Source organism: Podarcis melisellensis (genome assembly GCF_964234715.1).
Source record: "Podarcis melisellensis genome assembly, chromosome: Z".
NCBI lineage: Eukaryota > Metazoa > Chordata > Lepidosauria > Squamata > Lacertidae > Podarcis > Podarcis melisellensis.
In genome coordinates, this window is record NC_138547.1 from 48,774,781 (window position 1) to 48,797,773 (window position 22,993).

A 22,993-nucleotide genomic window follows, 5' to 3' on the forward strand; every position below is an offset into this window, starting at 1 on the left:
AATGAACTATGGATCCAATGATTCTTTGGAAGAAGCCGTGGTTGAAGTCATAAAGTGATATGATACTGCTTTAAAAGTATAGAGCAGATGGGACCTAAATCTATTTCCCTGTGTGAAACAGCTTGCAGAGTAGCAGTCCCAGTTTGACACCAAGGAAGCGTAGCAGATATTGTACCTAGGGACCACACTGTCAAAACTAGGAAGGGGTTCTGGAAGCCAAATGTTTGCTCCAGTTAGAAATTGGGTGCTGGGAGGGTGTGGAATCTCTTCTAAGCTGGGGGAGGGGCAGAACCCCATATATCAATGGTTCACAATTAGCTGCAGACCTCCCCCCCATTTTCAAAAGCCAACCCATGGACCTCCTACTTTTGAAAATTTTGGTATCTCTTATGGTAGTTGGGGGCCTGCGGAACACCAGCTGGGAACCACTGCCATAAATGCACCTGGGTAATTTCTTGGGGAAGGGCTGGCGGAGATGATGATTTGCTTTCCACAGCTGGGAACAAGGTGTGCAAAAGCTAACCATTCACATTCTGTTCTAAAGACTGGAACACCCCACAAAGAAATTAGCCCCTTTCCTCTCCTAGGTAAGGCATCTGAGCGTAATGGATACATGTGGGAACTCAACATTATACAAAGAAGTGTCTGTTTGCTTGAGAGACAGCTTCTTTCACTGCCCATGAAATATGATGATTTTTTTTATAAAAAAACCTTTTGCTTCTGTACAGATAATTTCATGTGGGTTGGGTTTGTGTGTGTGTGTGTGTTTTGGTGTTTTTTTGAGGGAGGGGAGAGATATCATCCTTGATACATGCCAAGATAGGACTCTGGTTCAGCCATTTGTTTTGCAGGGAACAGGCTAAAATAAAATAAAAGGAAAGGGGTTGTGGCGAGGCAAGAGAGAAATGGGCTATTTAAAAACAACAAAAACAACAACACAAAAGCAACGCTACCTACAGGCCTGTATATACAACTTAGTTCACCACATCTATTGTGGTTTCTCAGTCAACAGGTCAGACTAACTGGTCCAAATCCTCACGTTCATCTTCCCCTTCCCAAAAATTGAGAGAGAGAGAGAGAGAGAGAGAGAGAGAGAGAAGAGATAGATCTTGGAAAAACTCATGAAACCCAGCGGCAACATGGTAAAAACTGTACACTGCTGTCCATTAACTTACAAATCACACACCCCTCCTCCCTGCCCCCCCCAGTCACTAGATGGTACAAAAGTGAAATCGGGTGCCTATTCGGGTGCCTGTTTCGTTTTAATAGCAGTCATTTTCCACCCTCAAAGAGTAAAAGAAAGAAAGGAGTGGCACAGTTATCTCCACTGTCTCTGCACGGCCAGGAAAAAGAGGGTGCTGAAGAGGAGAGGTGCTTCTAAGGAGGCCACCCTGGGGGAGGCACTGCTGGGGCTGGCATTCTTGTCCATTTTGTTGGTGTTCTGTTTGACTTCTGTTGCGTTGAACACAAATTCGGAAGAGCACTGCTGCATGTCACAGCCACTTCCACTGCCTTCTCCGCTACTTTCATCACCTGGAAGAATTGCACAGACAGTTTGTTTAGCTCTACAATTCTAGCATTCTATTCAGATTCACCATATTATGAGTTTGGAGGAGCCTGAACAGGGAGCAAAACCCATCTACCAACTCCTCACCAAAGAGGCAAAAATTGGACAGGGGTCAGCTGCAAACAACAAGTGCAATTCAGGGTGTGTTATTGTAGATGGTGGGGATATAATTTTTGCAAATTTCTTCAGTCAGGGGGTATTTAAAAATACGTTTTGGGGTATGAGGAATTTGAATCTGCTACTATTTTTGTGAGGCACATAAACTGCTTTAGGAAAACCAAAGAATTTTAATATTGCCTTTTGAAAATGTCAGATAATGGTAAACAACAACAATAATAAAAATATATATTAATATATAACTGCAAGTACTTGGCAATCATTTTTAATGATTTCTATGCAATTCTACACACATTTTACTTACCAAGCAACACCAAATTATGTTTATTTAATCAAAATATCTTTTCAATTCCTAAGCCTTACTACAACTTTTTAACACCCTCTCTTTTTTGGAAATTGAAAGTTTTAAAGTTCAACCTATGCAGTGCAGGGCAAACGTCATCCAGACTGGGCCAGCACCTCCCCACTCTTTTTGTTAAGGAAGCCCATCAACTCCAGACTCAAAAATTGCAATTCACCTTTGAGCCTGGATCGGTGCTCCAGCAGGTGCAAAACACTGCGGCTAGACTGTTGATGGGGACAGACTCTTGCTGGCACCTAACTCCAGGGCTCAAAAGTCTACCCAGGCTGCCAAATAAGCTTTTTGTATTCTGTTACAAGATTCTTAACAATTTGATTCATTATATCCCTGACTGATCACTGAGGCCTTCCGGGGAGTCACTGTTAGTGGTCCCCCAGGACCTGAATGTATGGCTCATATCTGCAAGGAGCTCTGTGGCCCAAGTTTATGGAACTTGCTTCCAGTTGCCTCCAACGCCCAAGTGATCTATCTGCAGAATGAAAGGCTGTTCACCAAGTGATCACTCTCATGCTCGGCATTCTACCACTAGTCAGGCTCGCATCATTTTGCCACATGGTAAATTGGTAAATCTTAAAAAGCAGAGACATCACCTTGCCAACAAAGGTCCGTATAGTAAAAGCTATGGTTTTCCCAGTAGTGATGTATGGAAGTGAGAGCTGAACCATAAAGAAGGCTGATCGCCAAAGAATGGATGCTTTTGAATTATGGTGCTGGAGGAGACTCTTCAGAGTCTCATGGACTGCAAGAAGGGGGTCACAAAGAGTTGGACACGACTAAACGACTAAGCAACAACAAAATTGGTAAATTCTTTCCACACTTCCAGCACCCAGTCAGATCTCTGGGAAAATCAGAGGAATGCAGAAGAATCCTATGCACCCTTCCATTTTGCAGAAACAGACCCCCCCAGGCATCCTAGAACTGCAATAAGCTCTAGATATATGGCCAGGAGCCTGGCATTCTCCAAAAGTCGATGGCCTCCAGCTCCCATCAGCGTGGTCAGTTGTCTGGAATGATGGGTGCTGGAATCCAGCAATATCTGGCAAGCCTAAGGTTCTCTCTCCTTGCCTTGGGAAAACTCATCTGCACTTACTTATATCAATGAAGTCAACATCATTCCCGTTGTAGGCATTCTTCATCTTATTGGTCATCACGCGGAGAGCCATGATTTGCCGGCGAATCACCATGTCTGGCTTCAAGGTGTCAACTTGCACTTCAGGATTGGTCGCCTGGTTGGCTAAGCCGTTTGCTGTCACTGCGTAGACATACCTGTGAGAAACAGCATTCACTCCATCAGAGGCCACTCAGTCAACTGTCAGCAATGGTCATGATGAGGGATGAATGGAACAGACAGTGGGAGAGGTGACGTTGTCTTCACACCCCTCTTGTCTGCTCAAGAACATAGGAAGTTGCCTTATGCAAAGTTAGACCATTTGTCCACCAAGCTCAATGTTGTCTATACTAACCGGTAGTGTTTCCACAGGGGGCATCTCCAGTCATACCTGGAAACTTCAGCTGCCCTACATGCATTAATAACTTTCCAATGCCAGGTTGAATGAGTCATCATTAGCAACTGTTGGCCACTGTTATTACTGCAACTACAGTTGCCTATATTTTTTTTGTATTTTTAACCTCACTGCTTACAACTCACCACCACCACTGTCCCACAAACTCTGTGTTTATCTACCTATCTACTATCTATCTATCTATCCAGCGACACACACACCTGTAACTCAGGATCGCAGTTCAAGCATCTGAAGAGGGTTCTAGATCAGGCCAACAGCTCATCTAGTCCAGCAGGCCAACCAAATGCCAATGAAAGGTTGTTAGCCTCTTTGGCCAGGTTCACACAAATGCTAATGCAGCATTTATTGAACCATGGTATATTAAACCATGGTTTAAACTATGTGTGAACGCTGCCCAGCCACTGAACTATGGTGTGCTTACTGCCAGCAAACCATGATCTGAAGCCATGGTTTGTTGTAGGTTTGCAAGTTCTTAGATTTTTAAACTATGGTTTGGCATTACACTGGCATTAACCATGGTTCATTTGGCCACTCCGAATGCTCACCAAGCCACAAAGGCATGAGGAAAGTGCAGCTGGGAAATGAACTGAGTTTTGGAAACACATATCACAGCTTGTTTAATCTCCTCTGGGACAACTCATGGTTTGTTAGCAAGCCACGGCTTAGTTTTATGTGAGAATGAGGCATTCTGTTATTTTATTTTTCCACCAGACTAACACACCTACCTAACACAGGGTTCCTGTCTGGAATCTGAATCCTGAACCAATGCATTCCAATTAAAAGAAAGGAGATTCCAGCTAAACATTAGGAAGAACATTCGGAGGGTATGAGCTGCTTGACAATGGAACAGACTACCTTGAAAGGTTTGAGGTTTCATTTGAAGTTTTTAAAGAGAGATTGGATGGCCACCTGCCAGGGATTATGCAGCTATGATCCCTGCATTGTCAGGTGGTTGGACTAGATGACCCTTGTGGTCCCTTCCAACCCTACAATTCCATGATTCTATGAAAGGAGGAATTGGGCTTCTTCCAAACCTGCTTTTGTCACTTCCGTTCCAGCACTCTTCTTCATTCATGCTGTCAGCAGCCATCTTCTCATTGCTACAGATATTGCTGGGAAGGGAGGACCAGAATTTCTTGGCTTGCTTGAGCCTTTCCTTCACATCTGTCACCTGTTGGTCAAAGAGTATCATCAAAGTTACTCTTCTTTTGCTCAGCAAAACAACCCCAGAAAAAAGAAGCTGGCTTATGCCACTGATCCATCTAGTTCAGCATTGTCTGCACTGACAGGCAGTGGCTCTCCAGGGTTCCTGGCTGGAGTCGTTGTCCCCCCAGCCCTACCTGGGGAGTCTGGGGCCTTCTGCATGCAGAGAAGATGCTCTACCATTGAGGAGAAGAAGAAGAAGAGTTTGGATGTGATATCCCACTTTATCACTACCCGAAGGAGTCTCAAAGCGGCTCCTTCCTCACCCACAACAAACACTCTGTGAGGTGAGTGGGGCTGAGAGACCTCAGAGAAGTGTGACTGGCCCAAGGTCACCAAGCAGCTGCATGTGGAGGAGCAGAGATGCGAACCCGGTTCCCCAGATTACGAGACTACCCCTCTTAACCACTGCACCACACTGAGCTATTCCCATTCCCTCTCACAGCGCTGGAACTTGGGGTCTCTTAACGAAGTTGGCAGGCAAACAGCTTTTGTGCTGCCAAAAGGGCACCCAGCTTGGATGGCTTTAAAAAGAGGATTAGAGAAATCTGTGAAGGATAAGGCTACCCACGGTTACCAGCCATGAAGCTATGTTCTGCCTCCACAGCCGTAAGCAGTGTCCTCTGAATACCAATAGCTGGGAACTGAAAGGAGGAGAGTTGCTGTTTTGCTCAGCTTTCCAAAGTCATCTGAGTGGCCACTGTGAGAAAAGCGGATCAGACGCAAGGTCCATCTAGAGCAGGACCAAGCCTCCTAGCCGTCAACCAGATGCTCCTAGAAAGCCCACAAACAGGGACTGAAGAGAAAACGTTTCTTAAAAGCAGCCTCTTTTACAGCCTCTGGTGCCTGCTGCTCCATGGGAAACTTTGAAACAGACTGAAGAGCTCCTTCATTTTTTCAGAGCATTGTATTTTGATCCAATCAATGTCAGCGACGCTTTGTTCAGTGCTGCTGCTGAAGCCATTGACAGGCCAGCCGAAAAGGCTTGTTAGGCCAGATCAGGGCTCAGGACTGCAGTCTTCTTTGTGTGCCTCCTCCATGAGAGGTCCAGTGAGCAGCAACACAAGAACAGGCCTTTTCTGTGTTGGCTCCTTGTTTGTGGCATGCTCTCCCCAGGGAGGCTCCTCTGGTGCCTTCATTACATATATTTTGGCGTCAGGCAAAAACATTCCTCTTCTACCAGGCAAAGTGTGTGTGGGGTGTTGTTTTGTTCGTTACTAAGTCTAGTACCACTGAGGTTTTATACTGTAAACCGCCCTGTGACCCACTGATGACTGGTGGTGTAGAAATGTAATAAATAATAACAACAATGAGCCTTCAGGCATGTGGGCCACCAGCTCGGCAGCGCTGCTCTATGCAGGGGAGAGAAGACCCCCATTCCTAGTCATGTTGAACCACACACCACAGATCTCTGTATACCCACCAGCCTATCTAAGCTGGTGCCAGCTGCTGTGGTCGGCCTCTCCTCTGGGTTGTAGGGTCTGAAACGGGCACTGAAGCTGCTTTCTGAAATGGAGCGAGACGTCCGGCTCTGCGCAAGTGTCTTGGGCTGCCCACACCCTTGGAAAACCTAAACCGATGGGAGACACATAACAGTATCAGAAGTTTGATTTTGTGCATCTTTGTTCTTACCTCCTGCTCACTTCTTGCAGCCATTGTGCCAGTAGTTTGAAGTTAACATGCTAGACTGCAATACAGATGTTTTCTGATTTAGCACAGCAACTGCTAGCTGACCAGCTCAGCATCCTGACTCTTTATAGGGATGGTTAAACCTTGAAAAGTAGACAACTTTATCCCTTGAGCTTTCAGTTTCTACTCCTGCCTTAAAAAACAAACATTCATTCCCCCATTTAAAAAAAAAATCCAGGTAATTTGACAACTCAAATTATGCAATCCAACCAAACTAATGTACTTACATTTTTTTTAAAAAAAGTCAAGAGATGAAAAATAAATAATTAAAAAGTAATTCATAATTATAGTGAGGTCATGGCGCCTCGTGGCTTGGAAACCTTGGTTTCATTAAGATGAGTTTCTCTCTCTTTCTCTCTCTCTCCAAATGCAAAATGCCCTCACCATACCTTTTGGGAGACCTGCATGCTGTTCTCCTGCATGTTCATTATGGCATCAGAGATCTTCACATCAATCGGGTCCATGACGGATTCAATGTTGAAAGGGCCCTCCAGCCTCTCCGCCACCATGAGCATGGAATCTGAGGCAGAATACAGGAACAGTGGGGTGGAGGTTTGTGGCAGATGCAATGTGTCAATCTTCCCCACCCGAATACCCTCCAGGTGTTTTGGACAGCATTGCAATCCCAGCCAGCATGACCATGTTGGCCACTGATGTCACAAAACTACCGAAAGGCCTGCTTACTCTGCTGGTCTTGCTAAGCTTTTTCACATTACAGGTTTGCTAGCGAGGGGGCAGGGAATGGCAATTTGTGAGCCACTGGATACCCAGTTACAATCTATTATGCTGCCCCCCCACCACACCAGCTTCCCAACAGCACCTCTCCTGCTCATGCTGATGAAACAAGGAGAGTAAACAACGTCGAAATCTGGAACATTCTCGAGGTAGGCATCCCATCGTTTCAGAAACCAAGGAAGGCAGCTAGACGTCTGCTTTTCGCCCAGCTTTCCACTTCCTCACACCAGTTCCCATATGGGCTTCCTGCTTGCCTCCCCCTCCCCATTTGCCTTCTAAGCCCCAGGGGGAGGGAGAGATTCCAGGCTCTTCAAACTGCACCCTCCCCTGAAATTTTGCAATCAGAGCAGATTGTCTAAAATAAATAATACCATCTGCCTTGTTTATTCATGCTGCATTTCAAGTTTTCCTGTTTCATTTCTTTTTATATATATAAAAAAATCAGAACACCCATGCACACACCCTCTCCACTGAAGGCCTTCCATCCCTTGTATATATTTACATTGTTAGCTTATTGGTGGCAGGAATCAGCCGAGGAACATTAAGGAAACTGAGTGTTTTATGGCTCTGAATACTGGTTGCTGAGGAGCAAAATTCAGGGATAGTGCTCAAGTTCTGCTTCCAGGCTTCCAAAAGTGCCATCTGGCCAGCCTCAGGGTGTTGGACTAAATGGACCTGATCCAGCAGCCAGGCTGTTCTTGTGATCCCAAGTAGAGGTGTAGTGGTTGAAGACCCATTTCTATCCTTGCAGCAGGGCTCCTGTCTCCAGCACCCTGCAGCCACCCAATCAGCATGGAAGGAAAGCTTTCTAGCCACGGAGTCTTCTCACACCTTGTGCTGATTGGAGCCTATCAGACACTGAGGATTGACTCCCAGGATCACTCTGGAGAAGGGGCGTGGGAAGAACTCTAAAGAAGAGCTGTTTTGTATGCTCCAAGAAGCATTTGAGAACACTGGGGACACAAGGTGCTTCTGTTTCAAGAAAGTGGTGTGCAAGCCCTTTTAAGCACATTGGAACTTCTTAAGTCACTCCAAAATAAGATATTGGAGCACTCCAAATCATTTACCTGTGTACATGCAATGAACACAAGTAGATCTAGCAGAAAGGCCATGCAGGCAGTGAGTATTGCTGCATAGTTGTAAGGTATTTGTATAATCTTAGGAAAGTGTTTGTGGACAAGCCTGTGACTATCATGAAGGGACCTTGCACATCTGAATTTGCCGTGCCACAACTGCTCCTAAAGCTGAAAGAAGACTCTTTGTAGCCGCAGGCCAAATGAAGTGGCCCCTATGCCAAATCCCATCTTGGTGATTTCAGAAAGGCTTGTGAAAAACGGATATTTGCAAGGGAAGAGGCAGCCACTCCCTTCCAAGGCACAGACCTTCTGCATTACCCATGAGTGCCTGCTAAGCACCAATGCAAACCATGCTCATCCTCACTCCATGTTTGCATGGCGAGGCCCTGTGACAACCCTATTCCCGAAGCTGCAAATAACCAGACACCACACAGCTTATTGGATTTTTGGTATCAAATAATGCCACAACTTTATTGGTTGCAGATGTGAAAAGTTTGGCCATGGGCACTGAAGTAAGCAATGGCGCATGTCACTGACTCCCCCCTCCACCTGCCGCTATTGGCCAATTTGGCAGCAGGCGTTCGATCTGGCCAGCAATAGACCAGTGCATGGGGAGATGCAGTGCCCACCTGCAAAGCTGCCCACCCAGGAAGGGCAAATGGACCGACCAAAGAACTTCAGTAAATGCAGAGCAAGGGATGGGACAGCTGGGCAAGGCATAGCCTGAGATGGAACTGCAGTCGGCTCCCATAACACTCAGCTTTCAGCCTTTCTGAGCAATGACTGCTCCCATGAATATCCCTCATTGTACTGGGGGTGAAGAGGGGGAAATGGCTTTTGATGTGACAGCAAAATGGATAGATGATAGATAGATAGATAGATAGATGATAGATAGATAGATGATAGATAGATGATAGATAGATAGATGATAGATGATAGATGATAGATATAGATAGATGATAAATAGATAGATGATAGATAGATGATAGATAGATGATAGATGATAGATATAGATAGATGATAGATAGATAGATAGATAGATAGATAGATAGATGATAGATATAGATAGATAGATGATAGATAGATAGATGATAGATAGATAGATGATAGATAGATAGATAGATAGATAGATAGATAGATGATAGATAGATAGATAGATGATAGATGATAGATGATAGATAGATAGATAGATAGATAGATAGATGATAGATGATAGATAGATAGATGATAGATATAGATAGATAGATAGATGATAGATGATGATAGATAGATAGATAGATAGATAGATAGATAGATAGATAGATGATAGATAGATATAGATAGAGATAGAAAGATGATAGATAGACAGACACTGTAAAAAAGATACACACAAAAAAGTAGTATTCTTGTTGGTTGGTTTTTCAAAATAATCAATAAATTTGAAAGAGAGGCTTGGGTGTGGGTGGGGGCAGAAGAAGAGAAGAAAGAATGGATCTCTGGGTTATGTGGTGTCTTTGTCGTGGCTAAGTAGAGCATTCCTGAATCGGGGCCTTTGTGACCTGCAATTGTCATGGCAGCACACAAATCACCACTCAGGCATCTCATCCTTATTCAGGCTGGGAGGGGAGAGTGGGGGTGGGGGCAGAGGAGAGGACAGGAGGGAGGGAGGGAGGGAGGGAGGGAGGGAGGGAGAGAGAGAGAGAGAGAGAGAGAGAGAGAGAGAGAGAGAGAGAGAGAGAGAGGAGCAATCCAAGTTGCCAGCGCAAAGCATTCAGAGATAAGCACACTTCTGCTCTCAGAGGAAGGCTACAGATGGAAACTCTTTCTGTGCTGGCAGGGGGCTGAAAGGGATGGGCCAAGAAGAAATACATTTTATTGCAACCCCCACCCATAATGAATCAGGTGGGAGACAGATGGCATTTTTGAAGGAGGGTGAAGTTTTCACTTTTTAAATGCAAGGATTTAGCGAGGGAGATGTGTTAAAGGTGCATGGGAATGACTACATCCTTGCTCCCGCTAAGATCTTGCCTGCCAACAAATCCTGATGAATGGTAAATCCCCCTCCCCCCCTCAACAGCATTGGGCTGTGGTTCAGGACAAGAGGGCTTTAGAATTACACAACTGAGGAGGTGGGCGGAGGCTGGGTAGAGGAGGAAGCAAGGTGCCCCAGGGCAAAGCTGATAATGGTTTGGAACAGCAGTAAGAGCAGCATGCTTGTTTACCTGGGGGTGGGGGAAATGCCTCCTCTCATGTGTACATTCCCTCCCCTCCCCCTACAATTAAGACCTGGAACCTGCTGGATTCCTTTTAAGGCAGCCTTCCTCAGCCTTGGGTCATCCCCAGATGTTGTTGCAGTGCAACACCCCCACAAACCTCCAGCTTGCATGGACAATGTTCAGGGGCAGGCAGCCCTGGCAACATCTGGGGATGCAATGATGGGACAGGTGGCTTTATGAAGACTGGTCTGCTGTGACTTGGAGGCAGGACATTCTTGGCTGTGGCACCAGAGCTATAGACTCTCTTCCACAAGGTGGTGAATTAACTCATCCCTCCACCTGTTTCATCAGGCATTTGCTGAACACCTGAGCAGTGGAAGCTGCCTTCTAGCAGCAAGTCAGAATGTTTGTCTGTTGACTCAGTTTCATTGGCTCTGACCAGCAACATCTGCCTACAAGCTCTCAATGGCTGAGTGCCATGGACAGGCTGGGTGCAGAGGAGTGCGTGGGAGGCACCAGCTGGGGAACCCCCAAGGGAACCCTCAAGGGAAGAAGACTCAGAGCCAGGGGACTGGATGATGATAAATGGTCAGAGGGAGACGAGGGACCAGGCTGGGAGGAGAAGGTGTCATAAGCTGAAGAGGCAACAGGGTTTAGTGAGCAGGAAGAGGCTGGGGCAGAGAGCAGGAAAACATTGAGACAGAAGCAGAGGCTGCAGAGGAGGGCGGCAAAGAGGCAGAGAGGAAGCAGGCTGGTGAAGAAGCCAGGGAATCTCTCCTTCAGTCCCTGTAACTGCCCCTACTGGGAAGAGTTGCTAGGCCTGCACTGTTTTGGTTTTTTTCAATAAAGAGTTAACTTCACTGACACCAGTGTTTTTCATTCTGACCTGGTCCTGACTGGCTCCTGACACTCCTCCCCATAACAACAGCCCTGTGAAGCAGCGACTGGCCCAAAGCCACCCAGTGGGAATTTGAACCGAAGACCCTCAGGTCCTGGCAGGCACTCTAACCACTACACGACACTGGCTCTCTTGTTTTGCCAGTGCTCCTGCCTTCCCTCCTCACTAGGAGCTTTGCCTCTTGAGCCATTGTGAGTGGTGCAGAGGCCCCTACAATTAGCAGACTGTCCTCCTTTGTCGAGCTTCCTGGCACTCAGCCCTTCTCCTTTGAAACATTCTGCACTTTTTTGCTGCAACTCTTTTCAGCCCTGAGCTCTTCTGGTTATGGTCTTGGATGAATTAGCTAGTGTGCTCACATCCTCTCTGGTGAAACTGGGCTTCTGAAGGCTCGGTGCAGAGGTGCAGGACAAGGCAAGCCTCTGTAACAAGCCCCAAGAGGAAGGGATATCAGGCCTCTATGCCAAATAACACCCCTGCACACACAGAGGGAGGGAGGGAGGGAGGGAGGGAGGGAGGGAGGGAGGGAGGGAGGGAGGGAAAATCATCCGGAGCCATGGCTAGAACAGCCTGGCAAGGGAATCTAGAAAGGTTTTTAGCCCATGAAAAGGGCCATTGCTAGAGTGTAACTGTGCCTTGGCTACCTGGAAGAAGTTCCTGCTACAGCATCTGCAAGCCTTGTCATCTCCACTACCAAGTTCTCCGGGAATGATGGGGTGGGGTGAGAAATTCAGTTCAGATCACCTTTTAACATGAACCTCTACTTTTTACCAATATGCAACTACCTAACAAAATGTGTACAGTACTTCGCATTTTGCAGTGCAGCTCTCTGACCAAAAACAGTGTGTAAAAATGTGTAAAGGTAAAGGTAAAGGGACCCCTGACCATTAGGTCAAGTCGTGACTGACTCTGGGGTTGCAGAGTTCATCTCGCTTTACTGGCCGAGGGAGCCAACATTTGTCCACAGACAGTTTTTCCGGGTCATGTGGCCAGCATGACTAAGCCACTTCTGGCGAACCAGAGCCGCGCACGGAAACGTTGTTTAACTTCCTATTTATCTACCTGCACTTTGATGTGCTTTCAAGCTGCTAGGTTGGCAGGAGCAGGGACCGAGCAATGGGAGCTCACCCCATCACAGGGATTTGATCTTCTGATCGGCAAGCCCTAGGCTCTGTGGTTTAACCCACAGCGCCACCCACATCCCGTGAAAATGTGTATATCTGGTTATAAAACAAACAAGCAAACACACATTCAGACACATCTGCATGTATTAGTGGAAAAACAACAGGACTGGCTCTGTTTCTGTGACTGTAAATGGTTTTAACTGTTTCCAACAACAAAATTTAAATGTTTGCAATCTGCCCTGGATGAAGAGCAGGCAACACATTTAATGATGATCCTAATGATAAGAGGAACAATGATAATAAGAACAGAAACATAAAACAATGCAATGTATAAGGAAAAATTGCACACAAAAATGTGTCCCTTAGGATAAACAAGTACATCCATACCTTGGATTACAGACGCTTCAGGTTGCATTTTTTTGGGGGGGTTATGGACCGCCCAAACCCGGAAGTACCGGAACGGGTTACTTCCGGGTTTCGGTGGTCGTGCATGAGCAGAAGGGCTAAATCGTGCTTTGCACATGCGCAGATGCACCGCTGCGGGTTGCGAACGTGCATCCCACACAGATCAGGTTCACAACCCGAGCGTCCACTGAACTAAAATGCTGGTGAATTTTCACAAGGACTTTTAAAAAGAGAGATCCAGACTGATGTGGGAGAGTAGCAAAATGAATTTATACTAGAAAAGTTAGAAAGCGGGGGAAACCAAATTGACACATTTGTCCACCCCTGTTCTCAGGGTTTCCCCAAAGGACCCTGGGAATTGTAATCCCTGAGCTGCTTAGGGTGGATTTCCCAGAAGGCTCAGAAGTCCTCTCCCTGCTCCACTGATAACAGGGCCAGCTATTTAGATGCCTGGAGCAGAAAATTTCAGTTACATCCCAATGGAACTAAAAATAGTCAAAAGGCCTAAAGAAGGGATAAGGAACCTTAGTCTTGTTGGACATTGGCCTTTTAAGTATTGTGGATCATTACTTTATATTGTTTTGGATACAGTGCTTAGAGCTGTTCAGTAAAATGCTGTCAGAAAATTCAGCCAGTTGCGATATCACACTTTATACAGCATGGCTCTTAAAAGGTAAGGGGAGTGGTGGAAACCAAGAGAAAAATAATTAAATTAAATTATATGGGGGGGGGGGGAGATCCACAAATACTGAGCTTTTCAATCTTTTTGAGTCTACAGCTCCCTTGACCAACTACATTGTTTCTGCAACTCCCCTGGGGGCTCAGGTGCCTAGTAGGGAAAACATGCTCTGAACCTGAGGAGCCCAGTTATGTCCCCCCTTGCCTGCAGAGCCAGCAGCCCCTCACCCCTTTTTGAACACACTCCCTTGTGGTGTGTTCCCTCAGCCTCCTCCCCTCTCCTTGGGAGTCCTCCGCTGCAGCCCCTCTTGTCTGCAGCATCCCTGACCATCCTTCAAGGCACCCCAGGTGACACAGCACACTGAACTAACACATAAGGACTTTCAACACCTTCAGTGTCAAAAAGTAAGTGTAAACTTCTATGCTTCAAAATGCTTATATTTGGGTCCATTACTAGTTAAAAAGCTAGCTAAAGAACTAAGCAACAAGTCTTAATTGTGGTGGTTTGGTGTAAATCTAGAGGAGTCTGACTTCTTTGTACCTTAACCTTATTTATTAACCTATCTCTTGTTCTTTCCCCAACTGACAACCTTCCTGGGATCCCTATTCTTGGGCAACATCTTATCAATTTATGCCAGCCATGTTGTTCTGCTTTTATTAAGCAGTCTATATACACTTTTCTAAATAATTAATTAAATCACACAGGGGTTTGTTTCATTTTGTTAATTCTCCATCGTCTGGTTTAAATAAACTGAACAAACAAGAGCCACTCACCTATGAAGTTATTCCACTCCGTGTCCAGCTCGCCTTGGTTGGCGAGGCAGCCCCTCATGACATTGAAACAGTAGTTGTAACACGGCTTGACAGCAACTAGGCCTTGGCAGAACGGACAGTACATCATCTTCAGCAAGGCTTGGGCCCCCTGCGGTGTGGGGTTGACCTTTGCAGAGAACAAAAATAAAAGCATGGGTGGAGGGGCCAGGAGGAGAACCACAGACAGAACTATTTTGTCTTTAACATTTATAAAGTGCCTACTATTTTCTAAGCACTGATACCAAAAGATACAGCAGACTCAGTATCTAACAGACACAGCACAAAAGGAAAAAGGAACAGAGTGGGACAAGGAAAGCAACAGCAGGACCAGCTGCTCCTTCACTAGCCCATGGACGGGGCCACACTAGTCTCCCCTGCGCCTTGCCATGAAGAAAAGCAGCTGGAGGAGGGAAGGAGTACAGTGGTACATCAAGTTACAAATGCCTTAGGTTACAAACGATTCAGGTTACAAACTCCGCTAACCTGGAAGAGTTACCCCGAGTTGAGAACTTTGCCCCAGGATGAGAACGGAAATTGTGTGCTGGTGGTGCAGCGGCAGCAGCAGCAGCAGCAGCAGCAAGAGGCCCCATTAGCGAAAGTGTGCCTCGGGTTAAGAACAGTTTCAGGTTAAGAGTGGACCTCCGGAACAAATTAAGTTCGTAACTAGAGGTACCACTGTAATCCTATTTGTCATCTCTGGGAGCCCCTGGGAATCTCACCAATGGTAGCCTGGACCTGGGTGCATGCAGTGCAGATGATGCGGGGAGCCCAAGGAAGCTCTGCAAGACCTGGATGCCTGCCCATAATCCCTGGAGTGACAGACTAGGGTGCTGTCAGCAGGTTCCAAGAACCCTCCTTGTTGTGAAATTTTGCAGGGAGGTGATCTGAGGCTGCATTCAGACATGGGGCTTATTTCATTAAGTTTTCCTGGTGATAACGCTTCTGTCCCCACTTCCAACATTCCATTTACACGGCATTACCTTTTCCATTACAGAGCTGTAGTTTTTTGACCAACACACCACCATGCCATGCTAAATTTAAATGGTGGCAAAGAACTGCATGCTGGGATAAGTAAAGGTAAAGGTACCCCTGCCCGTACGGGCCAGTCTTGACAGACTCTGGGGTTGTGCGCCCATCTCACTTAAGAGGCCAGGGGCCAGCGCTGTCCGGAGACACTTCCGGGTCACGTGGCCAGCGTGACGAAGCTGCTCTGGCGAGCCAGAGCCGCACACGGAAACGCCGTTTACCTTCCCGCTGGTAAGCGGTCCCTATTTATCTACTTGCACCCGGAGGTGCTTTCGAACTGCTAGGTTGGCAGGCGCTGGGACTGAGCAGCGGGAGCGCACCCCGCCGCAGGGATTCGAACCGCCGACCTTTCGATCGGCAAGTCCTAGGCGCTGAGGCTTTAACCCACAGCGCCACCTGCGTCCTGCATGCTGGGATACCACCCCCAAATTTCATCTCGTGAAATTACAACACAAAACTCCTGCAATTTTCTGAGTTAACAGGGCTGCAGGTGGATTTTTACCTCTGGAAAGAACACAGGGAATGAGCACTACACTTCCATTAGATTTGCTGAACAGGCTTTCACGTCATGTGGAAGATTGCATGAAACATGGAAATCAGGTGAGGAAATGAGAGGAAAATGGAATAAAACACTGTCTGAATGCAGCCTGAGAGTTTGTTTGGATGAGAGGCAAAATTGATTTTTTGCCTTTGTACATTAGGGCGATTTCCACACACACTCACACACCCCTCACTATCCTCCACCAAGATAAAGCAAGAAGCGTGATCAGAGATGTTATCCTTACTTTGTTGTTTATATAACAAATTATACATATCTCTTTCTTTCTTTCTTTCTTTCTTTCTTTCTTTCTTTCTTTCTTTCTTTCTTTCTTTCTTTCTTATTGAATTTATATACCACCCTATACTCGGAGGTCTCAGGGCGATTCACAAAATAGAATCAAAATATCAAACCACAAAATACATAATCAAAATAAAAGCAGTAACAACCCAACAACCCCCTACCCCCCCCGCCCCCGAACACATTTTAAAAGGGCCTAGGATGTCAATCAAATCAACCAAAGCCCCAGTTGAAAAGGAATGTTTTTTGCCTGGCTCACTTGATTGTGATTGAACCGCTAAGTGGTTCGCAAGAAAAATTCTAGTCAGGCAAAGACATGGAAGGAGCGTGTGTGAAGCCTGGTTGTTGAGAGGTGTGGCCTGGGAAGAGTTTCAAAGGCCTGAGAAAGATGGTGTGTGAAGGAATGCTAGAAGGATGCTGGAATGAAGTTATGTGGTTTTAGAAGTAATGTTATAAAGGAGTATGTAAAAATGGGTTGTCAACAGGTGAGAATGTAAAGTTACAATATATTAAGATAAATGATAAGATAAAAACAAAGATGGAAAGGATTTGCTGAATTAACTAACTGAACTAGAATACAAAAAAGGGAGGTGTGAGGAGGTCAAGGAAACAAGCAAATGAAAGATAAGTTATGGGAAAATTGATTTGTTTTTTATTGTTTTAGTTTTTTGTAATTTTTTATTTTATTTTTTTATACTTTTGTAATTTTCTGAAATTTTAATAAATATTTTTTTAAAAAAAAGAGAAAGGTGATGTGTGTGTGTGTATGCGCTCGTACACACACACACACACACACACACACACACACACACGGCCTACTGAAGCTCTTTACCCCTGGAATAGAATGTGCTGGAAGTGGTTGTGGCTCGCTGGCACTTTGAAAAGCAGCACAGCACAACTCAGCAACATGTGCTGCAGAGTCAGGAGGTAGCATGTACAAAAAGACACACACACGCGCGATGCAGTGATAAATCCTCCAGAAAGGTTTTGGGACTGTATTTAACTGGAAAGGAAAACCGTGCTACAGTTTAGGGTTTCAAGACTTAGATGTCAGAGCTGCATGTTAGCAAGTTTAAGGCTGGAACAAACAGTTCTCCAAGTCTCAAGATTTCCGTAGCTCTGCCTGCCAGCAGAGTAACCCATCCCCTGGAGATTTCTCCATGTGAATTTCAAGACACTTCTCTGCCTCCTGGCTGCATCTCACACAACAATTAAGAGCCCTTAACTGAGGAGTCTGGTGACCAGGAAACAAAGTCTGGTTGGTCGGCACCTTGGATTGGAAATCTTTGCAAAAAATTTGCACCTGGCTTTAAAGAGTCCACACTGCCTGGCTTGGGGTGGGGTGGGGATGTGACTGGTCCCACTGTTTGGAATGGTCTCCCTCACCGTTGTTAAGGACCAGAGGACAACTTTGCACACACAGCTTTGCCACTACAATAAGCAGGGAAGGAGAGGTCATAGGTCAGTGATAAGGGCACATGTTCTACATGCAGAGTCCCAAAGTTAAATCCCCAATATTTCCAGTTAAGAGGATCAAGAAGCAAGTGAGGCTTGGGGGGGGGAGGGCAGACAGAAGCCAAAACAAATACAAAAAAGAGAAAATAAAAGAAACTATCATCTTCCTCTTCCATGTAGAGGTTTGCTACTTCTGGAACCATTAGCCTGGCTTTAAAAAGCCATTTGTTTCAATTTGTCACATGTTAGCTTTTTTTTTTAACAACAACATTGTGTCTAAAACATAATTGTGTGACATCCAGTATTAGTCTTGCTCTGAGTAGACTCAAGAACATTCATTTCACACACACACACCCTTTTTCTTTGGTTGGATGTGTAATTTTTAAAAAGCATTGCTTGAAATTTAAACAGGTGTCAAGCTACGTATCAGGACAACGTTGGTAGGTAGCCAATTGGATTTGGCAATGTGGCTGTATTGTCAACTGAAGGCCACAGGTCCTGCATAAACGAAGAATTCGGGTCTCTTTTGGAGCATCAGAAATGAGCTGTCAAGACTCAAGAGGGGCATCTGATGCTGCCACAAACGGCTCACAAAAATGTCAAATTCTGCCCCTCTTCCTAACTGCTTTTCAGCTTAGCCCCAATTTTAAACGACATATAATTTAGCCATGTGTTGTTCATTATGAGGATATTTCTGAAATCTATGAATTGCAAAATATCAAGTTCCCCTCCACCTTGAGTCACTGAGGGATCTGGCTTACATATTCCTGCTCCCACCAAACATCCTTTTTTTTAGTGCCCTCGGGGCTTAGGCAGGAAATGTCCATGCTTGGCAGCAATTTAAACCCGTTGATTTTAATATCTGTCAAGGGTTCAATAATAGCCCAATTCCCCTGCCTTGGGGGGATAGACATGAGGAAGGGTGAGGGAGAGAACATGTGAAAGAGAAAGTTCCCATACTTTAAAAAAGAAGAAGCCAAAAAGGCCTTCACTCTGGTTGGAAAGAGCAGTCCAGGGTGGGAGGACAAGAGAGAAATCATATTGCAAATTACAGTGGTACCTCGGGTTAAGTACTTAATTCGTTCTGGAGGTCCATTCTTAACTGAAACTGTTCTTTTTTTGAAAATAATATTTATTAAAGTTTTAAAAGTTACAAAAATAAAAAATAAAAACACCATATTAAACAAAAACAAAACAGCACATCACAATAAGAAAAAAGAAAAAGAAAAAAAGAGAAACAGAAAAAACCCCAGAACAATAGAAACAAGTAAAAAACACATCAAACCTTTCCATAACTTCTCTTTCATTTGCTTGTTTCCTTGACCTCCTCACACCTCCCTTTTTTGTATTCTAGTTCGGTTAGCTATTTCAGCAAATCCTTTCCATCTTTTCCAATTTTTTTGCCGTAAACTTCATACCTGTGGTCCATAACTGTTCCCAGTCAGCCATCATAATATTATGTCCAACATCTTGTGCCCATTTAATCATAGCTGATTTCACCATTTCATCCTGAGTGTTCCATTTCAACAGCAAGTTATACATTCTTGACAAGTTTTTAATTTTGGGATCTAACAGTTCTGTTTCCAATTTTGATTTTTCCACCTGGAAGCCAATTTTTTTATCCAAATTATATGCTTCAATTATTTGGTAATAATGAAGCCAGTCTCACACTCTATTTTTTAGTTTTTCAAAGCTCTGCAGTTTTAATTTGTCTCCCTCTTGTTCCAGAATTTCCCAATATTTCGGCCATTTGGCCTCCATATTGAGCTTTTTCTGAGCCTTCGCTTCCATTGGTGACAACCACCTTGGGGTTTTATTTTCAAGCAAATCCTTATATCTACCTGAAACTGTTCTTAACATGAAGCACCACTTTAGCTAATGGGGCCTCCTGTTGCCGCCACATGATTTCTGTTCTCATCCTGAAGCAAGGTTCTTGACCCGAGGTACTATTTCTGGGCTAGCGGAGTCTGTAACCTGAAGCGTCTGTAACCTGAGGCGTATGTAACCTGAAGCGTATGTAACCCGAGGTACCACTGTAATACATTTCACCTGCAGTTGAAAGGGCTCTGCTCAGATTTACCCCCTTGGCACCCACTAGCCTATGTCCTATAATTAAGTGAAATTTATAGCCCCAACCATCCCAAGGGCAGGAACAAGAACAATTCCTCTCGGGGGGGGGGGACCCCAGAGCCCTGTCCTCCAAAGGGCAAAGTAAAATTTGGAGTAGTAATGGATAGGTTCTGCTCAAACAACGCTCAGATTAGATGTGGATATATGAAAACCACAGGAAAAGGAGGCCCCGCGGCAGGTCGCTTTTACATGGTGAAAGTTCCTATTGGATGCCCTACTTTCTGTTTGTGAAAATAAGAAGAGCTGCTTTTTAATATATTTTTTATGAACTGCAATATATAAATATTTTTATAAATTAAAAAGTGCAAAACTGTAATGATAATAAGCTGTATCCAATGTAGCGCTAAGCTAAAGCGATTTGGCATTATATGTGTCCCGCTGGCAAAATGTTTTTCCCCCATGCAAGAGAACGCATAAGCTGGCTGCTGGTGACTTTGTTGCTGTGCAGTCTTCAACACAACGAATTTCCAGTAGTGCAGCTGTTGCATTGAATTCCCCTCTTGGCCAACATTAAAACTGACCCACCACCAGCATAGGAGCACTTGAAAGACTTGACAGAGAATTTTGGAATAATAATAATAATAATAATAATAATAATAATAATAATAATAATAATGCAAAATGAGGTGATTGCGTAAGAAATTCAGGTTCCTCGGGAGTGGGCTGAAAATTAAGGCCATGAAATCTGGCTATACATAATTCCCGTAGATCTGCAAAACTGAAAGAAATTCACGTGGTACACAGTTAGGTAAGTGGGCACCGTGACATCTGAATTGGGCCTGCTAACATGATTGATTCAACACTGTGAATGTTACATCTTCGTGGGGGCTGAGGCAATTCAGTTGGGGGTGGGGTGCAGGGAGAGAATTTTGAGGCTGGGAGAAATAGGGAAGGAAATCAGACAATGGGAAAAGTCAGCATTTTACAGGAATTTGTGGAATTCTCTCCCCAGAGAGCCTAGTCTGCTTCTTCCTTTGCTATGTTTTCAAATTTAGTCAATGAAAGCATTTTAATCCCCCCCCCCCACTGGCTTTATAATTATTAAAAACAAAACCTCAAAATTTTATTGCTGCCAGGCCTTTTTTCCATGATTGAATTTTACTTTTATCTTGCTATTGCTTTGCTGTGGTGCTTGTTTTCTACTGAGTAAGCTGCCCTGAGAGGGTTTACATTGCAGGGCTGCACAGAAAACTTAAAACATGAGTAGCATTTCAAAGAGTGCTTCTTGCAGCACAAGAGCAGCAGATTTGTATTTTGTTCTGAATGGTCTGCTATAGGAGACCATTCTGGTTGCCAATCAGATGCCCATTGTGGGAAATCAGCAAGCAGGATCTGAGTGTGACTGCAGCTCTCTCCCATTGCCCCTTGCAATTGCCGGTAACCAGTATAACATGGGGCATACTGGGGTGTATAGGGTGCTAGAACAGGGGTAGTACCTTTGGTGGGGGTCATGTCATGCTCCTGCTTGGGTATCATGATTGCGTGAAATCATAACGATTGTGTGATACGATTCTGTGATATCATGATTCATGAAACCATGATTCCGTGGTATCATAGTGCAGAATCATGGTATCATGCAATCGTGATATACAAAGGGTGTATGTGGTGTTATGGGAGAGGTACCATATTGGCCTGGATATAAGACGCATCCACAAATAAGCTGCCGCCTCCTGGCACTACCACCATGAATGGGGGGGGGGTGGCCAGTGCCTGGTTCTGAGCATGCTGCGTGCCTATCTCCTGGTACTATTGCCTCCCGGCACTACCTCCCTAAGCCAGCGCCGGCCGGCCCCTTTCAGGGAGGTAGTGCTGGGAGGCAGGCTTGTAGCACTTAGTTCTGAATATAAGTCACACTTTAACTTTTCACAGCTGGAATTTGGGGGGGGGGAGTGAGGTTTATATTCAGGACAATATAGTAATACCTCTGTTGGGGGACACGTCATGCTCCTTCTAGGGTAGTTTGCCACCTTTGGACCCCACCCTGCACTCAACTCTCACCTGTGGCTCCTAGAAGCTGTCAGCATGAGATAGCAGCCACACCTGGGAATGGCTTTGACTGGCTGGCTAAGCTGGGTGAGAGCAGCCGATGGGTCTCAAACCCTCATTGAGTTAGAGGGTTTTGCATGCAAAGACAGCTCCGGCAGATGGAGTGGACAAGACCAATAATGGGTCCAACAGCCAAGAAGGCGGTTTCTGCTCATGCTGTAGAGGTAAGTGAGCTTGTCCAGCTGGGAAGGGAGCCCATCTAGGAAAAGGAAAACTATGATCCTAAACCTCAACTGCCTTGTAAAATATCTTCGGGGGGGAAAGGGCCAAGGAGTAAACTGTAAACAAATCTGGAGTGGAGTCCCTAGTTGGGTGGTGCCTTGTACACCTCCTTCTAGCAACTCCTGCAGCCAGGCTGTTGCCAAATGTACTGCTCTACTTTGGAGCACATCAGCCAGGCCAAGAGGTGGGGGGCTTGTCATCTGGCCTGCCCAGAACCTCCATACACACTGCCCAGGCTTGGGCCCTGGAGTGGTCACTTCAGTGCTGCTAACTCAGCAGTTTCACATCACCCACAGAAGTGCACTCCAGTTTCTCTCAAGACAAATGGGTGTCAACAACTGCCTCTGACTAGCCACCATGGCTATCCAATAGCCTTATCCTTGATGGTTTTATTGTATCCTCTTTTAAAGCCATATAAGTGGTGGTCATCACCAACTACATTCCGTAGTTTAACTATGCACTACACTCCTCCCCCCCCAAAAAAAAAACCCTTGACCAAACACTTCTACTCCAGAGTCAACCCCTTTAACTAAAGCAAAACAACTCAATTTTAAATACAGTGGTCCCTCTGGTTACAAACCTAATTCATTCCGGAGGTCCATTCTTAACCTGAAACTGTTCTTAACCTGAAGCACCACTTTAGTTAATGGGGCCTCCCGCTGCTGCAGCGATTTCTGTTCTCATCCTGAAGCAAAGTTCTTAAGGTACTACTTCCGGGTTAGCAGAGTCTGTAACCCGAAGTGTTTGTAACCCAAGGTGTTTGTAACCCAAGGTACCATTGTAAAACTAAAAACTGGGATAAGCAGGAGGCCTTGTCAGAAAACTAAGGAGGGTATCAGCAGGAGCTGTGATGCCCATAGCAGCATGGGCCAGGAGTCAGCTTCACCTGCTGAAC

The 22,993-nt window shown here is 45.3% G+C and overlaps 1 protein-coding gene across 1 annotated transcript in view; it reads right to left on the minus strand.

Moving 5' to 3' along the window:
• Positions 1-772: 772 nt before the first annotated feature.
• The window catches only part of GPC4 (glypican 4), a 100,845-nt gene continuing 78,624 nt past the window's right edge, over positions 773-22,993 (minus strand). The window contains exons 4-9 of the mRNA XM_081896965.1: positions 14,343-14,508; positions 6,850-6,980; positions 6,195-6,341; positions 4,603-4,739; positions 3,136-3,311; positions 773-1,533 (exon numbers count right to left, since the gene is read on the minus strand). Of these exons, the coding sequence (XP_081753091.1) occupies positions 1,319-1,533; positions 3,136-3,311; positions 4,603-4,739; positions 6,195-6,341; positions 6,850-6,980; positions 14,343-14,508 (972 nt within the window). The 3' untranslated portion in view covers positions 773-1,318. The remainder of the gene's footprint in view (positions 1,534-3,135; positions 3,312-4,602; positions 4,740-6,194; positions 6,342-6,849; positions 6,981-14,342; positions 14,509-22,993) is intronic.